The 15,249-nt window shown below is 56.0% G+C and overlaps 1 protein-coding gene across 1 annotated transcript; it reads left to right on the top strand.

Annotated features, from left to right (window-relative positions):
- Positions 1–2,159: 2,159 nt before the first annotated feature.
- WNT6 (Wnt family member 6) lies at positions 2,160–15,039 on the top strand. The gene is made up of 4 exons (XM_070422160.1): positions 2,160–2,239; positions 11,911–12,131; positions 12,325–12,659; positions 14,124–15,039. Exons 1-4 carry the CDS (start codon positions 2,160–2,162, stop codon positions 14,583–14,585), a joined length of 1,098 nt encoding a protein of 365 aa, XP_070278261.1. The 3' UTR covers positions 14,586–15,039.
- Positions 15,040–15,249: the final 210 nt, after the last annotated feature.

The raw sequence follows: 15,249 nt of genomic DNA on the forward strand, positions 1-15,249 counted from the left end.
ATGGGAGGGGGGGGCTGATCATTGGCCACCTGCAGCCTCCAGGGACCCCCACAGAGCCCCCAACAGTCTGTTCAGCACCATCTAGCCTGAATGTGTGCCTAACCTGGGCATGTCTTTGAGTGTGCAGTGCCCAGAATTGGCATTGCCTTGCAGAATCAGCAACTGTGTGCAGAATTAATAGGTGCAGGGCTATGCATGGCATCTGGATGCTCTGGGGGGTTAAAATGGGAAAGGGCAGCACTAGACCATGTCCTCCTCATTAACTCCCTCAGCCACCAGCTTCTCCCGCAGGGCCCCCTCCCCTTCTCTGGAGTATCCCAGCCCCTCACCAGAACTCTCTGTACCCAAGAATTAGACCAGCACAGCCCAGACACCAGGGCCCTGGGGTGGAGCTCCCAGCAAACTCAGGGTCATCCCTATGTGCCTCGGTGAGCATTTCTCCATTTCCTTTTCCCACTTCTCACCCATCCTTTCCTTCCCCAGATCTGCCTCCTCCTGTGGGGTGGGCACCTGTGGTCTTCTGTCACACCCCTTGCTCCCCACTCTCATCTGGACCCACTTGTCTCTGCTCTCTGAGGAACTCAGAATCTTGCCTTCTCTGTTCACCACGGGTGTTTTTCTTGGAAGTGGCTTAACACTCCAAGTTCAGGGGCTCCCCCACTCAAACCACCAGGCGTCTTGCTGTGGGAGCCTGAGGTGTCTGCATCTCGGGCTTGAAGTCCGAGACCTGCCCTCCCCACCCCAATACCTTCCTAAAGGTTGATGGCCACTCTAGATAGAGGATGGTGGTTTGGAGACAGGCCCTTGCTGTGGAATGTCCGCACCACCTGTCCCTCAGCACCCCTGGGGCATGTGGGCCCGAGGGGAGGAGCAGGGGCTGCAGCCGTTGTGAGCCCGAAGGCCGTGATGAATGGAGCTGTCCCTCCTTCCCACGGAGCCTTTGATCCCCCCACGTGGGGCGGGGGCCAGGGGCATCAAAGACATTTTTGTAGCATTAGAGAATCGAATAAATGCCATCTCACCTGCAGCTGGCTCTCCTACCCCTTCTGGCCTCGCTAAGTTGGGGGAAGCAACGTGAGGCAGGAACCCGCGGATACGCGAGGCCGGCTGCAGAGTTCTGACCCCTCAATCTCCTGCTCGTCTGCACCCTCCGCTCTATCGCGCCCGAGTCGGAGCGCTGGAGCGCAGACCATCAAGAGGTTCCCCTTGCTGTCTAGTCTCCCCTCCGCACCTCCCTCCCCGGAACGCGGGCTGGGAGAGGCGGGGTGGCTGGGGAGCGAGAGTGGAGGCCTAGGGCTTCCTCCTTGCCTCCAGGAAAGGCTGAGAAAGGGGCATGGGGCGCGGAGGCGGGCCCCGGTAAGGGGTGACCCCCTCCTGAGTCCGCCCGTCCCTACCCTCTAGTAGTTCGATAGACACCCCGCCCAGGAGCACCCAGAGCCCCAGGCGGACTTCCTCTTCGGGGCCCCCCCCACCCCCTCGCTCTAGCAGCGCCCTCCGCACCGCCCTCCCCCCCACCCACCCAAACTCCCTCATTCCTGGGAAGTTTTCTCTCTTTACAGTCAACAAACCTGTCAAACGTCTCCCTTCCAGCCCGTCCCCCATTCCTCAGCGCCTCTTCTCCCCCCCTCACCCCGCTCCACCCTGTTTCCCCGCCCTCCTGGCCCCCGACTCCCGCGACGGCGGGGGGCTCCCATTCCCCGAGAGGCGTGGTGAGGGGGCGAGGCCGGCGGGTCGGGCAGCCACCAGCGCGCGGCCCCGCCCCGGACCCTCGCTCCCGCCCTCCGCGGCGCTGCGCCTGCCGCCCCGGGGCTCTCCGCTCGCTCCCGAGAGTCCCGCCGCCTGACTGTCGCAACTGCCACCCCAACAGCCTCCCGGCCCCCGCCCCCGCCCGGGCCCCGCTCCCCTCCCACCCCCGCCCCCGGCTCTGATTTCTTCTCCCGAGCGAGCTCGGCAGGAGACTCAGGCGCTGGCTGCCCCGTCCGCTCTCCGCCTCCGCCGCGCCCTGGTCGCCCGGGATGGGCCCCCCCGCCGCCGCCGGAGCCGTCGCCTCCCGGCCGCCGCCAGAGCCGCACTCGCCCTGAAGCCCGGGCCCCGCGTGCACCGACTGGCCCTGCAGCCTCGCCCCCCTGCCCGCACCGGCGGGCGGTAGAGCGGTCACGATGCTGCCGCCCTTGCCCTCCCGCCTCGGGCTGCTGCTGCTGCTGCTGCTGTGTCCCGCGCACGTCGGCGGACTGTGGTGGTGAGTGCTGCAGCGCGCTGTCCCGGTGCGGCTCCCGACGCTCGCTCGAGGGTGGGGACCTCGTGACGGATTGCTCCGAACCGCGGTCCCGCTGCCGCCCGGCTCTACCTGCGCGCTGGGGCGGTGCGGGGGAGGTGCGTACCGCTCTCCTGCCGGCCTCCACCCGAGGCACTTCTCCACCACCACTCAGGCGGCTCCAATCTGCTCGAAACCCCCGCACATTCTATTGTATTTCCTCCTCCCGTGTCCTACACTCCAGCTCCCTCCCAGGTTATGCGCTCAATCCAGGTCACCAAGAAACTGGTGGGTGAATAGGCAAAAGCTACCGGGGAGACAGCGGGGGAAGATCTGTAGTTAGAGACCCGAAGAAAAGAACACGCGAGGAGGGCTCTGGATTTAGGGGAGTTGGACTGGATTTGGGAAAAAGAGAGGGACAAGGTAGGAAGTCATAAGCAGGGTCAAACGGCTGCCTTTTCCCCGCCCCACTTTGCCCACACATCTACCTACTTCTCTCTGAGCTCCTTCAGTGTGGGCGGGAGTGGCAGGAAAGGGACGGAAAGGGGAAACTGAGTCAGGACCTTGGCTTTCTCTATGTCCTCCTCCCCGAGCAGAGGAGGAAAGGCAGGAGAGGGACCCAGGCGCCTGGACCTTGTGGATATGGGATCAAGGATCAAGTAAATGTGCAGCTCAGGAACCGGGGAGGGTCCGGTGGAAGGGAGGGAGGCTTGGTCAACCAAGAAATGAGGACATCTTTCCGGAACTGGCCTTAGCTAGAGCAGACACCTAGGCAGCGAAGGGTGCAGGAACTTTGAGTCTTGGGGCTGGAGTAAGGACTGGGGAGGTGGGTGCCAAGTCAGGACCATTCGGATATCTGGGTCCCGCGGATTTTTTCCTTTCCAGTCTCCAGAGCAGCAAAAACCATCCCGGAATAGCTTTAGTGTTAAGAGAGGAGGGACTTGGACAATATCGCTGAGGCATCAGCCAATCCTAAGGAGGCAGGGTCTTGCCTATTTGCATATCGCCATGTCATTGGCTGGATGCTCTACACTCCACTCCTCCCCCATCCCAGGATTTGGAAGGAGGGGTGGAGCAGGCAGGTCTGTCTCTTCTAGGGAGATGGAGAGGAGGATGCCCACACAGGGAGCTGCTGGCGGGAGAGCATCCCTTGGGGTGTCAGTGAGGGGGCAAATTGAGGACGACCCAGGTTCCGGCTAGGCAACACGTGTCCTTTGCTCCTGTCTTAGCATAATCCAGTAGCAGCTTTGAAATAGACCTGAGATCTAACCTGCTCCTTTTGTTAAATCTTCGACCCTTGGGCAGGTCACTTTTTCGCTGCCCCCCCCCCTCCCCCAACGTCTCAACCATAAAACAGGGAAACAATCCTTCTACCTGGCAGGCTTAGTCAGGGCATTAGGTGGGATAATTTGCAAAGTTATCTGACATTGGGAGGTACTCCTTAAATGTAGTTCCCTCCTCCACACCCCAGGTTCTCCTGGCCAGAGACCTCCTGGGTGTAAAGGGATATTTGTTTAAGTTTAAAGTCCAGGGTCCCAAGCAAAACTTTGTAAAGGGGTCTCTCTTTTGCTCTCCAAAACCTTTCTTAACTTTGCCCTTTCTCAGGGTGGGACAGGGGTTTCTCCCTGATAGCTGTTGCCTTCCCTCCCTTCCCTCTCCATTTGTCCAAATTGTTCTCATCCTTCTAATTAAAATGACACTTCCTCCAGGAAGCTGTCCCTCTGTCTTCTCTCCCTTGCCTTCTCTGTGCTGCCAATGCACCATCCCATGCATTGGGCAACTATGCCAGTTACTGCATTTTGACAACCATCTCCTCTTGTGTCTCTCTTCCCTGGTCTTGGAAACCAGAGCCTTGGCTTTTGGGGCCCTGGAGGCTAAACGTGCTGGGGACAGTTTTATGGAGTGTAACTGGTTGGTTGATTCACCTTTCTGGGATTTGTATCTGTGGGGGTGCCTTTGTTCAGGAAGGGTTCCTGGGTAAGAGCCAAACCAGAGGGAGGGAGACCTGATCCTTTGGAGACTGACCCTGAAGCTGGGAAGCAAGGAGTGGGGGAGGAGGTGAGGAGGGCAGGTGTGGGAGAACACAGAAGCCTTCATGGCCACAGCTGCAGGGCAAGCAGGGTGAAGAGTGAGGGGCTGGGCTGATAAGATGTCCAGAGACTGCCTCGCTCAGATGCTTCCCAGATAGAACCTGCCTCTCCTGCCCGCCTTGGCCCTTCGCACTCCTCTGTCTGTTTCTGATACTTCTTTCTTTTGGTCGGAGCCCAGATTCCCTTTCTCAGGACCTTTGACTCTGGTTGCTTTCAGTCCTGTTCCCACCACACCCATCATTGCCCTCCAAGATCAGGAATGGGCTGATGGGCCAGACCCAGCATCCCAAGTGGCCTGAGGCTCCTGCCATTCTTTTTCACCCTCACCCTCCAGCTTCACTTTGGCTAGGAGCTTTTCCAGGCCAGGAACTTCCAGGCTGTTCTCTGAGGCCTAGGACCTACTTGCTGGCCCTCTTCTCCCTACTTCTCAGGTTAGGGCTCCAGTGGTGGAGGAGGAAGCAGTGACCTGCAGCAGCCCACTGCAGTCCGCTCGGACATTCCAGCAGTGGCCAGACTGGGAGCAGAGAGGACCCCAGGAACTCTGAATGACAGGACTGTCCTGGTTAGGAGGGGAGGGTCCTTCCTGGAGTGGAGTGGCCCCGGCCCTGGAATAGGCTCAGGGACCTGGCTCCTGGTTCCAAAGGTTTCTCTCACTTCTGTCCCTCTCCCCCTTGTTCCCTTGATGGAATTGATGCTTTCTAAACTCTGCCCCAGCCTCTCTGCCTGCCTCTCTCACATCTGTAACTGTATCCTTGTGAATTGTAGAATCCGAAGACACTGACCAGGCTGTCTTGTCCAGCCAGTGCGCTGACCCTGACAGGTCCTATTTTGGGAATGAGTCAGAGAGAGGGAGAGGCTATAGCTTCCAGGGCACCAGTTCCCTTCTACCTGTTCCCCGACCGTTCCACCCCGAAAGTTCTTCTTAATGTCTGACCCATCTGTATTTATCCTTTAATTAGTGGATGTAGAAAATAGCTCACTTTCACAGAGTCACCAAATTAATCTCCCTTTTTCTCTCTTCCTCTTTCCTCTCTGTTTTATATTTCCTATGAAAGAAACTAACCCTCCCCTTATTCCACTGGGAAAAGCACCACCCAATCCCACCCCATTCCCCCATCTCATCTTGCCTTTCACCACCACCCCCTTCCTTATAGAAACAGGAACCATGGGCCTAAGATAGCCTCATATCTGGTCCCACAGGGAGACAGGGAAAAGACAAGGCTCCTTCCTGAAACCTGGGTTTTCCAGCTGTGACCCCCACCCCAAGCTGGGCTTGGCCACCCTTTCCCATCCCATCTTTATCTGGGGCCCTCTCGCTTTGTGGGCAGTCCTGTTGCTGGTCCCTGCCAAGCTCAGGGTGCGGTGGGGATGGGGGTGGGGTGGTCATCCAGTCCCACCCTCCAGGCCTCCTGCCTTGGCAGCTTCCCTGGAGGAAGACAATGGGGCTGTGAGCAGAAAAGGGCAGGGGCAAAAGGAGGCTGGCTCAATCTGGGCCAGAGCATGCCCTGAGCCCACCAGAGTCCTGGCACTGTGACACTTCCTGGGAGGTGCCAGCCCCCTCCTGCCCAGCTCTCATCAGAAGCCAGGAGTTGGTGGGGGGAGGTCAGTGGGAGGCTTGATCACCAGGGCTCAGTGAGCGGGATTCAAATGTGTACTTTGATGAAGAAATGCAGCTGTGGAGGGGATGAGGCCAGGGCGGGGCAGGCAGCCAGGCCTGGGTCAGGCTGGCAGCAGGGCACCCAGCCAGCCAGAGCAGGAGGCCTGTCCCTGGGGACTGGGTAAGAGTCCTCTAGCCTGCGCCCTCCTTCCTGCCTGCAGTGGGATGGGAGGAGACCTTAGGTGCTGCCTGGACTGCCTGAGGAAGGGAAAGGTTGCTGGGAGGGTTTTCCCGTTTTCCACCTGGCCTCTTAGGCTGGTTCCTCCAGCTCTGAGCCCTCCATTTAATTCGGAAATTAGACCGAGAAACGACTTAGAGATCATCTGGCCCCATCTTATCACTTACAGTAAGAAGTCCAGCAAAGTCCAGGGATAGGAGATGGCCAGAGGCCACACAGAATGTATGCAGCTGAGAGTGGGAGCCAGGAGCCTACCTCCTGCTGAGGATCTCACCCTGGGTGCCATTGGGGGTGGGAGTCAGGAAAGGGGTATTGAGCTTCCCCCATCTCTGCCCCCACCTAAGTATGGGAGAGCAGAAGGCACAGATTGAACTCAGGGGATCCAGTAGGAGGTTCAATGTGTCTACTCTTTGGCCTCCCACAGCCCTGATCAATAGGAAGCCCTCTTGTATGGTGAAGTCCATACAAGAGGAATGGGAAGGAAGAAGTGTGAGGAGGTGGGAAGGGCAATGTCCAGGACAGGGCACAGGGAACCAAATTGGGGTGGGGTGGGGAGGTGTGGTGGAATAGGGTGGCTGGTGGGTGGTGGGGAGGCATGGGTTAATGGAACTGGGGCATCACTGGCTTTGATGTGGTGGTTGGGGTGGGAGTAGGGACTGGGGGAGGGGGAGCAGTAATTAGGGAGTTAGACAGAGCAGGACAGGACAGGCGGGCGGGCACAGGCCCGGGCCCAGCCGCCTCCGCAGCCGTCAGGCAACATTTTTCTGCCCCTTCTCCACCACCTACCTCTCCCACCCCCGTGCAGCCCCCACCCACAGCCCCAGGGTTCAGGGCTCCCTCTGCTGGCTCCTGGAGGTGAGGGTCAGATGAGGAACCCTGGAAGGGGCTGGGGGGAAATAGAGAAAATAGAGAGCTGGCTGTGAGACCTTTCAGAGGAGGCTGGGCATCAAAAGGGTCTGTGATCCCCTTGGCCTCAATAATCCACCCAGGAGTGCTCATCGGGTTAGAGGGGTGGGAGTCCTGGAGGGTCCTCTGGTCCATGGGCAGGGCTGGTAGGGGAGGAGACACAGGCTGAGAAGTGTAAGTTGGAGAAGAGAGAGTTCTCAGGATCCACAGACACTGCCTGCTCTCCTACTGTTTGCTCTGCACTGAGCAGGCCAAGAGATAAATAAGGGTGTGAATAGCAAGACAAAAATCACTTGTGGAAGCCCACTCTCTGGACAGGCTCTTTTCACAGGTCACCTGGGAAGTAGGCAGGTGTTACTATTTGCTTCCATTTCACAGTTGCAGAAACCAGCTCAGAAGGTTAAGTCTCAGCAGCCATTCAGCAAATACTAAATGCCAACTTCACATGCTAGGGATTTGCTCCACGTCATAGAATAAGCAAGCAGCAGAGCCCAGATCCAACCCCATGTCTGCTGGATCCCCAAAGCCCTGCATGTACTCTGCCACTGATATTATGCTTCCTCATGAGATCTTTGTCTTTAATGAGTTTCCTATCTAATTGGAGAGACAGACAAGAAAACATGACAAAATAATTATGCCACTGGCAAGATAACAAGCACCTGCCCCTCTCCCCCAAATGAGTGACAGGCAGAATGATGTAGAGGGAGGCATGGGGCCCAGAGGAGGCACCTTAGGGCAAGTGGTATCTAAGGTGAGCTTGGAGAGATGTTGGGGAAGATTTTCATGACTTAGGGGGTATAGAGGGGCTGGCTCTGAGTCCAGAAATTTAGCAGTAGAATCTGGGATGGCTGCAGAGTTACCCAATCCTGCTAGGAGTAAGGGCTGTATGGAGGGTGGCATGTGAGGCTACCTAATGTCTTCTGATACCTTTGGTGGCCGTTTCCCTCTGGCCCTTTGGTTTTTAAAATATTTACCTAAGTTTCTTGCAATGAGACCCCCCCCACACACACATACACACACACGCTGAGTGGTCAGCGTTGGTCACCTCCCTTCTCAGATTGTGCGTCTGTATAATGGAGGTCAGGTTGGTGGAGCTGGACTGCATGACCTTGGGTATTCTCTTAGGCCCTGTGAATCTGGGAAAGGAAAGGTAGAGCAGGCCAGGACTCCGGGCCCCCAGAGCGGGATCTACAGATGTTGTGCCCTGGGAGGAAGATTTTGGCGCAGGCCAAGCCAGTTAGAATGGCTAACCCTAGGCTTGTCCCTTCTTGTCTGCATACTGATTTCTTTTAAAACTAGCCTCATTGTTTCTATGCCCAGGAATGTCTACTTGATTAGGATCACAGACCCTACATATTCTATATTACATATTTCTTACCACCTTGTGTTCCAGCCCCCAAAACATGCAGATGTTCCCAAACGGGCACAGCTTCTGTGGGCTGATCCCAGGACAATGCTGACTCAGAGCATGAATAGCAGAGTTCATTCCCTAAGGAAGCAGAAGGGAAGGAAGGAGGGTAAAGGAAGAGGAGAGATGGGGGAGTTATTTTTTGATGTGGAGTCAAGTGTTAAAGTTAGAGAGGGTATGCGAGCCTTTCATGTGAGCTCCTCATGTTTCTGAAACCCAGAGAGGGAACCAACTTGCCCAGAGTGGCTCAGCTCACCCCGAGCTGACAGAGACCAGGGTATTGAAGCGAGGCTCGGTGTTTTGCCCAATGCTGCCCTGCCACTCATTTTCTGGAGTTCCCTTTCCTGTGACTTTAGGATGGGAGCAAGAACAGGAGGGCAGGGAGCAAACTGGTCCCTTGGGATTCTGGCTGCTACTACTGCCCATCCCTTCTCCTGACCAGCTTGTAAACAAGTCTAGTTCCCAGGCAGCCAGGAATCCTTCTGAGTCTTCTATCTCTAGCCCCTGGGAAACAGATAAGGTCAAGAGATTTCTGCCTTTCTCCCCTGCATACCCCCTCCATCCCCTGGGACAGGAGGAGGGAGAAGAGAGGGATGGGGCAGAGTAACCTTGGGAAGATAAGGCCAGTCGACCTTGGGAAAGTAGGGAGTTAGCAGAGGACAGGGCTGGGGAGGAGAACTGGGGAACTTAGTGGCATGGGGGAGTGTTGAGTGTGTAGAGCCCCAGACTCCTAGGTGGAGGGAGGCCTGGACATGTGGTGGCAGGAGAGGACCTGGACAGCCTGGGGAGGCCTGCTTCCCTGCCTCTGAATCCAGGGGGAGAAATAAAATGTTTACGGAAAGCAATTAGGAGTCATGAAATGACATGTGGACAGGGGCTGGGCTCAAGTAAGGATTTTTCTCCTTAGATGGCTCTTTTATTCACTCAAAAACATGTATTAAATAGTTTTCATTGTATTATTATAGTAATGGTTCATAATATGCAAAATTTTCATTAAAATCGAGGGGAAATATGAATTAAGCACCTTAAAATCTGCCTAGGAGACAAGAAAATGACACTTCTAGCTCTCAAGGTGCTTATAGTCTTCTCTGCTGACCCTATATGACCTTCCTGGAAGCTGCCTCAAATTCTTTTTGTAATGAGGTGAAATAAGTGGCTGGAGGTGAGGATAGATAGATAAATAGATAGAAGTCAACTCTTTTTAAAATTAAAAAAATGTTTTTATGGATTTCAGAGATGAAGGAAGAGAGAGATAGAAACATGCCTCACACTGGGAATTCGAGCCTACAACCCAGGCATGTGCCCTGATCAGGAATCAAACTGTGACCTCCTGGTTCATGGGTCAACACACTCAACCACTGAGCCACACTGGGCAGTAGAAATCAATTCTTGAAGCACCTAAAATTCTTGAAGGTCACTGAGCCACTGGGAGCCAGCTTGGCTGCCCTACCCTTGGCCTGCTCTATCCATCACTTCTCTAGGGTTGGGAAAGGATTGGGGCTAGACCTTCCCAGGCTACAGTTGGAATGCAGTGATGGGCAGGTCCTAAGCATGGAGGAGGGAAGGTCTGGACCAGCGATTTTCAACCTTTTTCATCTCATGGCACACATAAACTAATTACTAAAGTTCTGCAGCACACCAAAAATGTGTCAATCTGACCCAAAAAATTAGGTATAATTTTGATTCATTCACACCAGACAACTATTGTTGTGTTGGCTGTTGTCATTTTTTTTGTTTGTTTAATAATCTAAGGGAAAAGAGCTCAGTGCTATGGCTCAATAGTCAGGTATTGCATGTTTTAAAAATTCTTACGGCACACAGGTTGAAAAATCGCTGGTCTGGACTATAAGTCTCTCCACTGAGGAGAGAACGCTGGCTCCTGGACTACTTGGAAAAGGATGATAACAATGATCTGTCGGGTGGTGTGTGTGTGTGTGTGTGTGTGTGTGTGACCTTAAAGGACTTACACATCTTCCTGCATCCACCTCTTCTTCAAGCATCTCACTCCTTAGTGTTAAGTTCTATCTTAAGACCTAAATTCCTCTTGCTGCTATTTAAGCCCATTACATTTCATTGTTGTTGGGCCAGAACATGCCTGGGAAGCCTGTACTTGTGGAGCAAATGGGGACAGTGGGGGTGGAGTACACTGAAGCTAAACTGAAAAGAGGCCACCTTGACCTTTGGCACCTATCTACCACCATTTTCCTCTACATTTTCTATTTCCTGATGCCACTTTTCTCTCCCCGCCCAGAGAGTCTTTTTCTGCCCTCTGTGAAGGGTTTTTGAGTGGTCTCAAATTACCCTCAGCTCCCAAGTGCTCAACTCACTCATTCCTACAAGACAGGCATACCAGTTAAGCATTCAAATAAGAGCAATCTGATGAAAGCCCTTTCACCCAGGTGTGAATACCCAGCCAAGTTAACCTTCACGGGCCTGGTGTGGAGACCACATGGTAGAATGAAGGCTGGGAATGTGTGTGGGAGCCAGCATGGTGGTGGGAATGGAGGGATTTCTGAAAGTGTGTGGAGCTTCCCATGAGGTCTTTACCCACCCTCTCAGGGTCCCCCTTCTCCAATCAGTTATGTCACCCCAGGGCATAGGGCCTGGCTTGCTGCCCTGCTGCTCTGGAAAGGCCACAGTTCCTGGAGTAGGAGAAGGGTCACTGTCACCTGCTTCACAGTGCTTCAGAGACTCAGCCCCCAGCTCCTTCTTCCTGCTCTCCAATTCAGGGAAACAGAGGATCTCAGGGTGGGAGGACCCACCTTAGAGATCAAAGCCCATCCTTCCCATTGTACAGAATGAGAAACTTGGGCTGGAGAGGGAGTGTGACTTCCCTCAGAGGCTCCATTCCCCAGCCATTCTAACATCAGATGGCTTTCTATATCCCTTGGAATTGCCCATGCCTTTCTAGCATCAGGACTGTTCAGCTGACACATCAGCTTGTGGTCCACTAAGACCAGTTCTTTTCTGATCTTTTTCTAAAATCTTTTTCTTTTCTTTGACAACCTTCTTGATCTTCCTTCTGTTAATTTCTTCCTTGTCTCCTTTTGGGCGAGGCCTGTTGAATTTTAGTCTTGGCCTACCTGCTGCCAGCTGCCTTCACCTTGAGTCAAATTATATAAGGATTTATTAGTAAAAATGTGCATAGAAGGACAAGATTGAATTCTTGCTCTTCAGTGATTTCAGTCTAGACTCTAGTTAAAAGGGAACACAGACATGGATGGAATGGCAGGGGAACCAGATAGGAGAATCTCAATGTTAGTTGGTGGTGGTGGGAGGCGTATCCTGGCTCCTGGAGGCGTATCCTGGCTCAATGTTAGTTATTGGTGGGCTGAGGGGGGCGGGGTGTTGGTCTCCCTCTCTGTCACCCCCAACTCTTGGAGTTACACCCCTTACTTGCTGTGTTTTGCTTCCCAGGGCAGTGGGCAGCCCCTTGGTCATGGACCCCACCAGTATCTGCAGGAAAGCACGGAGGCTGGCAGGGCGACAGGCTGAGTTGTGCCAGGAGGAGCCGGAAGTGGTGGCTGAGCTGGCGCGGGGTGCCCGGCTTGGGGTTCGAGAGTGCCAGTTCCAGTTCCGTTTCCGCCGCTGGAACTGCTCGAGCCACAGCAAGGCCTTTGGGCGCATCCTGCAGCAGGGTCAGTGTGAGGAGGGAACCTCCGGGCTCAGAGGAGAGGGTGGAGGTTTGGGGAGGCTGCCGGAGCCCCACCTCTCCCACAAATCTTTGGGCACCCTGCCCTGACCCTGTCTTCCAGCCCCACCTCACTGCCCTGCCAGTCCCCTAGGACTCAGCTTTGATGCTGTGCTGACTGCTCCTCCCTGTCCCCACAGACATCCGGGAGACCGCCTTCGTCTTTGCCATCACGGCGGCAGGCGCCAGCCATGCAGTCACGCAGGCCTGCTCCATGGGCGAGCTGCTGCAGTGTGGCTGCCAGGCACCCCACAGGCGGGCCACACCGCGGCCCCCTGGCCTGCCAGGCACCCTTGGGCCCCCTGGCCTTGTGGGCTCTCCAGAGGGCAGTGCAGCCTGGGAGTGGGGAGGCTGTGGGGACGATGTGGACTTCGGGGACGAGAAGTCCAGGCTCTTTATGGACGCGAGGCATAAGCGGGGAAGTGGAGACATCCGAGCGTTGGTGCAACTTCACAACAATGAGGCGGGCCGGCTGGTGAGTATGGGCAGGGTTGTGTGATAGGGTGTGTGCGCACAAATGTGGAAGCGTGTATTTGTGTCCGTGGGTGTGGGACAGTGGTGTGGTGGGTGGATGTAGGACAGTGTGGTGAATGTGTAGGAGCACTTTGTGGAAGTGAGAAGTGAGGGTGTGAGAGAGGGTGTGTATGTGCAGGAGTATGTTAACGTGTGTGGGAACTAGTGTGGTGGTGGGGGGCCACTTGGGAAGATTGGTTGGAGGACTGGGAGAGCCTGGGGCAGGTTGTCACCCAGGGAAGAGGACTCGGTTGAGGCTTTTAGGGACCCCAGGTAGAGAGGGCATTCCTCTGAAGCAGGACAGGTGGGGTAAAGCTTGGGGTGGTTAGAGATGTGGCTGCCAGGGCAGGGACAAGAGGATGGAGACAAAGGTCTTGAGGTAGGGGAACCAGGAGGTGTGAGGGAGGCCTGGAAAGGGGCTGGACCAAGGGGCAATGGGCTGGATCCTGGTGGAGGCAGGAGGGGGTCAGGCAGAGGCCAGGAAGCTGTGACTGAATCTGGGCTCTTGTCAACTGGCCTCCCAGCAACCCTAGACCAGGCCCCGCCCAGACTCAGGCAGCCTCTCCCCTTCCCTCTGCAAGGAGGAGGCCCAGGAGCTTGTTTAGGGACAAGAAAGCTGTCTGGGCCAGATGTCTCCAAGGGGAAGGACAGAACCTAGGAGGGAGAGGGACACAAATGTCTATAATCAGATTGGTCCCTAGACTCTGAGATTCCAGAGATGATCTTCCTGGGGCTTTTGGCCCCATAAATCTCTAGTGGGGTTGTGACTCTTAGACACAAACAGCAAATAGAGGGCAGGACGCCCAGGTTCCAGTTCTCACTAGTGCGTCCACAGCGGACCCCTGCCTCAGTTCTAGGGTGCTCTAGGGGCATCCCCACACATATCCTGTATTTTCTAGAGTTTGGGGCTGAGCGAGGCATGGGCAGGGGGTAAGAAGGGGCCCAGAGAGGTATGTCCTGACAGGCCCACATACCTGTCAGAGAGGGTTGGGGAGGGATGGTGGAGACAGACGCCCAAGGGGCGGGCTCTGCGCCTCTGCTCAGCCCTGCCTGGTGCCTTGAGGGTTGGCAGGAGGGAGAAGGTGCGACAGCTACCACCACCACCTCCCCTGCTCCAGGGAGATTCTCACCTGCGCAGTCCATTCTACTTTCTCCCCATTCTCTGGCTTTGGATCCCAGAATCCCTGCGCTGCATTCTTTCTCCCACTCCCCACTTCTACCTCTCCATCATTGTCATTCTTACCCTCCACCCTTGATTTCCTCCTCCTCACCTTGCGCTCTCATTTTTTTTTTTTGTCTGCTCTTTCCTCTCTTCCATTCCCCCTCACCCTCACCCCCGCTTATTTTCTGTCTGTCGGTCCTCTGGCCCTTTCCGCGACCCGCACCCCACATTTGTCTCCATCCGCCGGCTCTCTGCTCCCTGCAGGCGGTGCGGAGCCATACGCGCACTGAATGCAAGTGCCACGGGCTGTCGGGCTCATGCGCTCTGCGCACCTGCTGGGAGAAGCTGCCCCCGTTCCGAGAGGTGGGCGCGGAGCTGCTCGAGCGCTTCCACGGCGCCTCGCGTGTCATGGGCACCAACGATGGCAAGGCTCTGCTGCCCGCGGTCCGCAATCTCAAGCCGCCGAGTCGCTCTGACCTACTCTATGTCGCCGACTCGCCCGACTTCTGCGCCCCCAACCGGCGCACAGGCTCTCCAGGCACGCGCGGCCGAGCCTGCAACAGCAGCGCCTTGGACCTCAGCGGCTGCGACCTGCTGTGCTGCGGCCGCGGCCACCGCGAGGAGAGCGTGCAGCTCGAGGAGAACTGCCTGTGCCGCTTCCACTGGTGCTGCGTGGTGCAGTGCCACCAGTGCCTCGTGCGCAAGGAGCTCAGCCTCTGCCTCTGACCTGCCGCGGGCTTCTCCCAAGGCGCGCAGCGCTGCCTCTCTACCTGTGTGACCTCTGGGCTCCAGCAGGAGGCGCTGCCGTGGCCCAGTTTACCCTGGCAAAGGTCCATCTCTCAAGCCTCTGGAAACTGAGGTTGGAGATATTCGCGTGCCCAAGAAGGCCCCGTGCGGCGGAGGGATCCCCAGAGGTGCTTTAACGGGTTCTGGGGAGACTATACGCTGTAGGGAGCTCCGCGGTTTCCCTCTTTTGGTCCCAGATGGAAACTTACCTAGGCCTCTGGATGCGGGGTCCTCAGAACTGCTGGCCATGTGCTGGGTGGGTGAGTTTAGTCTCAATAAAGATATTTAAACCAATAGGACTGGGACCACAGTTTGGGAGGGGGGCTGGTCTCCTGCGGGTTGACATGGGACCAGGCTCCGGAAGGAGTGTCTAAAGGGAGATGGTTTTGATAGAACTGGGTCCCTCCCCCCCCCCCCCCCCCGTCCCCCCCTCCATGGGTCTGGGCTCTCCTGGCAACCATGGTGAAGAGTGCCAGATCTCCCCTTGGCATTCCTCTTGTTCACTCTTGTCACACATCTAGGGCCTGGATCTACAAGCCGGGGAAGAAGGAGCAATCCCTCTTTAAAGGAACAGACTCTTGAGAGGGTTTGGGGAAAGCAGACG

The sequence above is a fragment of the Myotis yumanensis genome, unplaced genomic scaffold (genome assembly GCF_028538775.1).
Source record: "Myotis yumanensis isolate MYYU_CA2020_CCGP unplaced genomic scaffold, mMyoYum1.0.hap1 SCAF_8, whole genome shotgun sequence".
NCBI classification, from domain to species: Eukaryota; Metazoa; Chordata; class Mammalia; order Chiroptera; family Vespertilionidae; genus Myotis; species Myotis yumanensis.

What these genes read in the sequence shown, in the direction of transcription:
- WNT6 (XM_070422160.1), top strand. Translation starts at nt 2,160, where the DNA reads ATGCTGCCGCCCTTGCCCTCCCGCCTCGGGCTGCTGCTGCTGCTGCTG. An exon ending in CACGTCGGCGGACTGTGGTG is followed by an intron (nt 2,240 to 11,910) that starts GTGAGTGCTGCA and finishes TTTGCTTCCCAG; the next exon opens with GGCAGTGGGCAGCCCCTTGG. An exon ending in ACAATGAGGCGGGCCGGCTG is followed by an intron (nt 12,660 to 14,123) that starts GTGAGTATGGGC and finishes TGCTCCCTGCAG; the next exon opens with GCGGTGCGGAGCCATACGCG.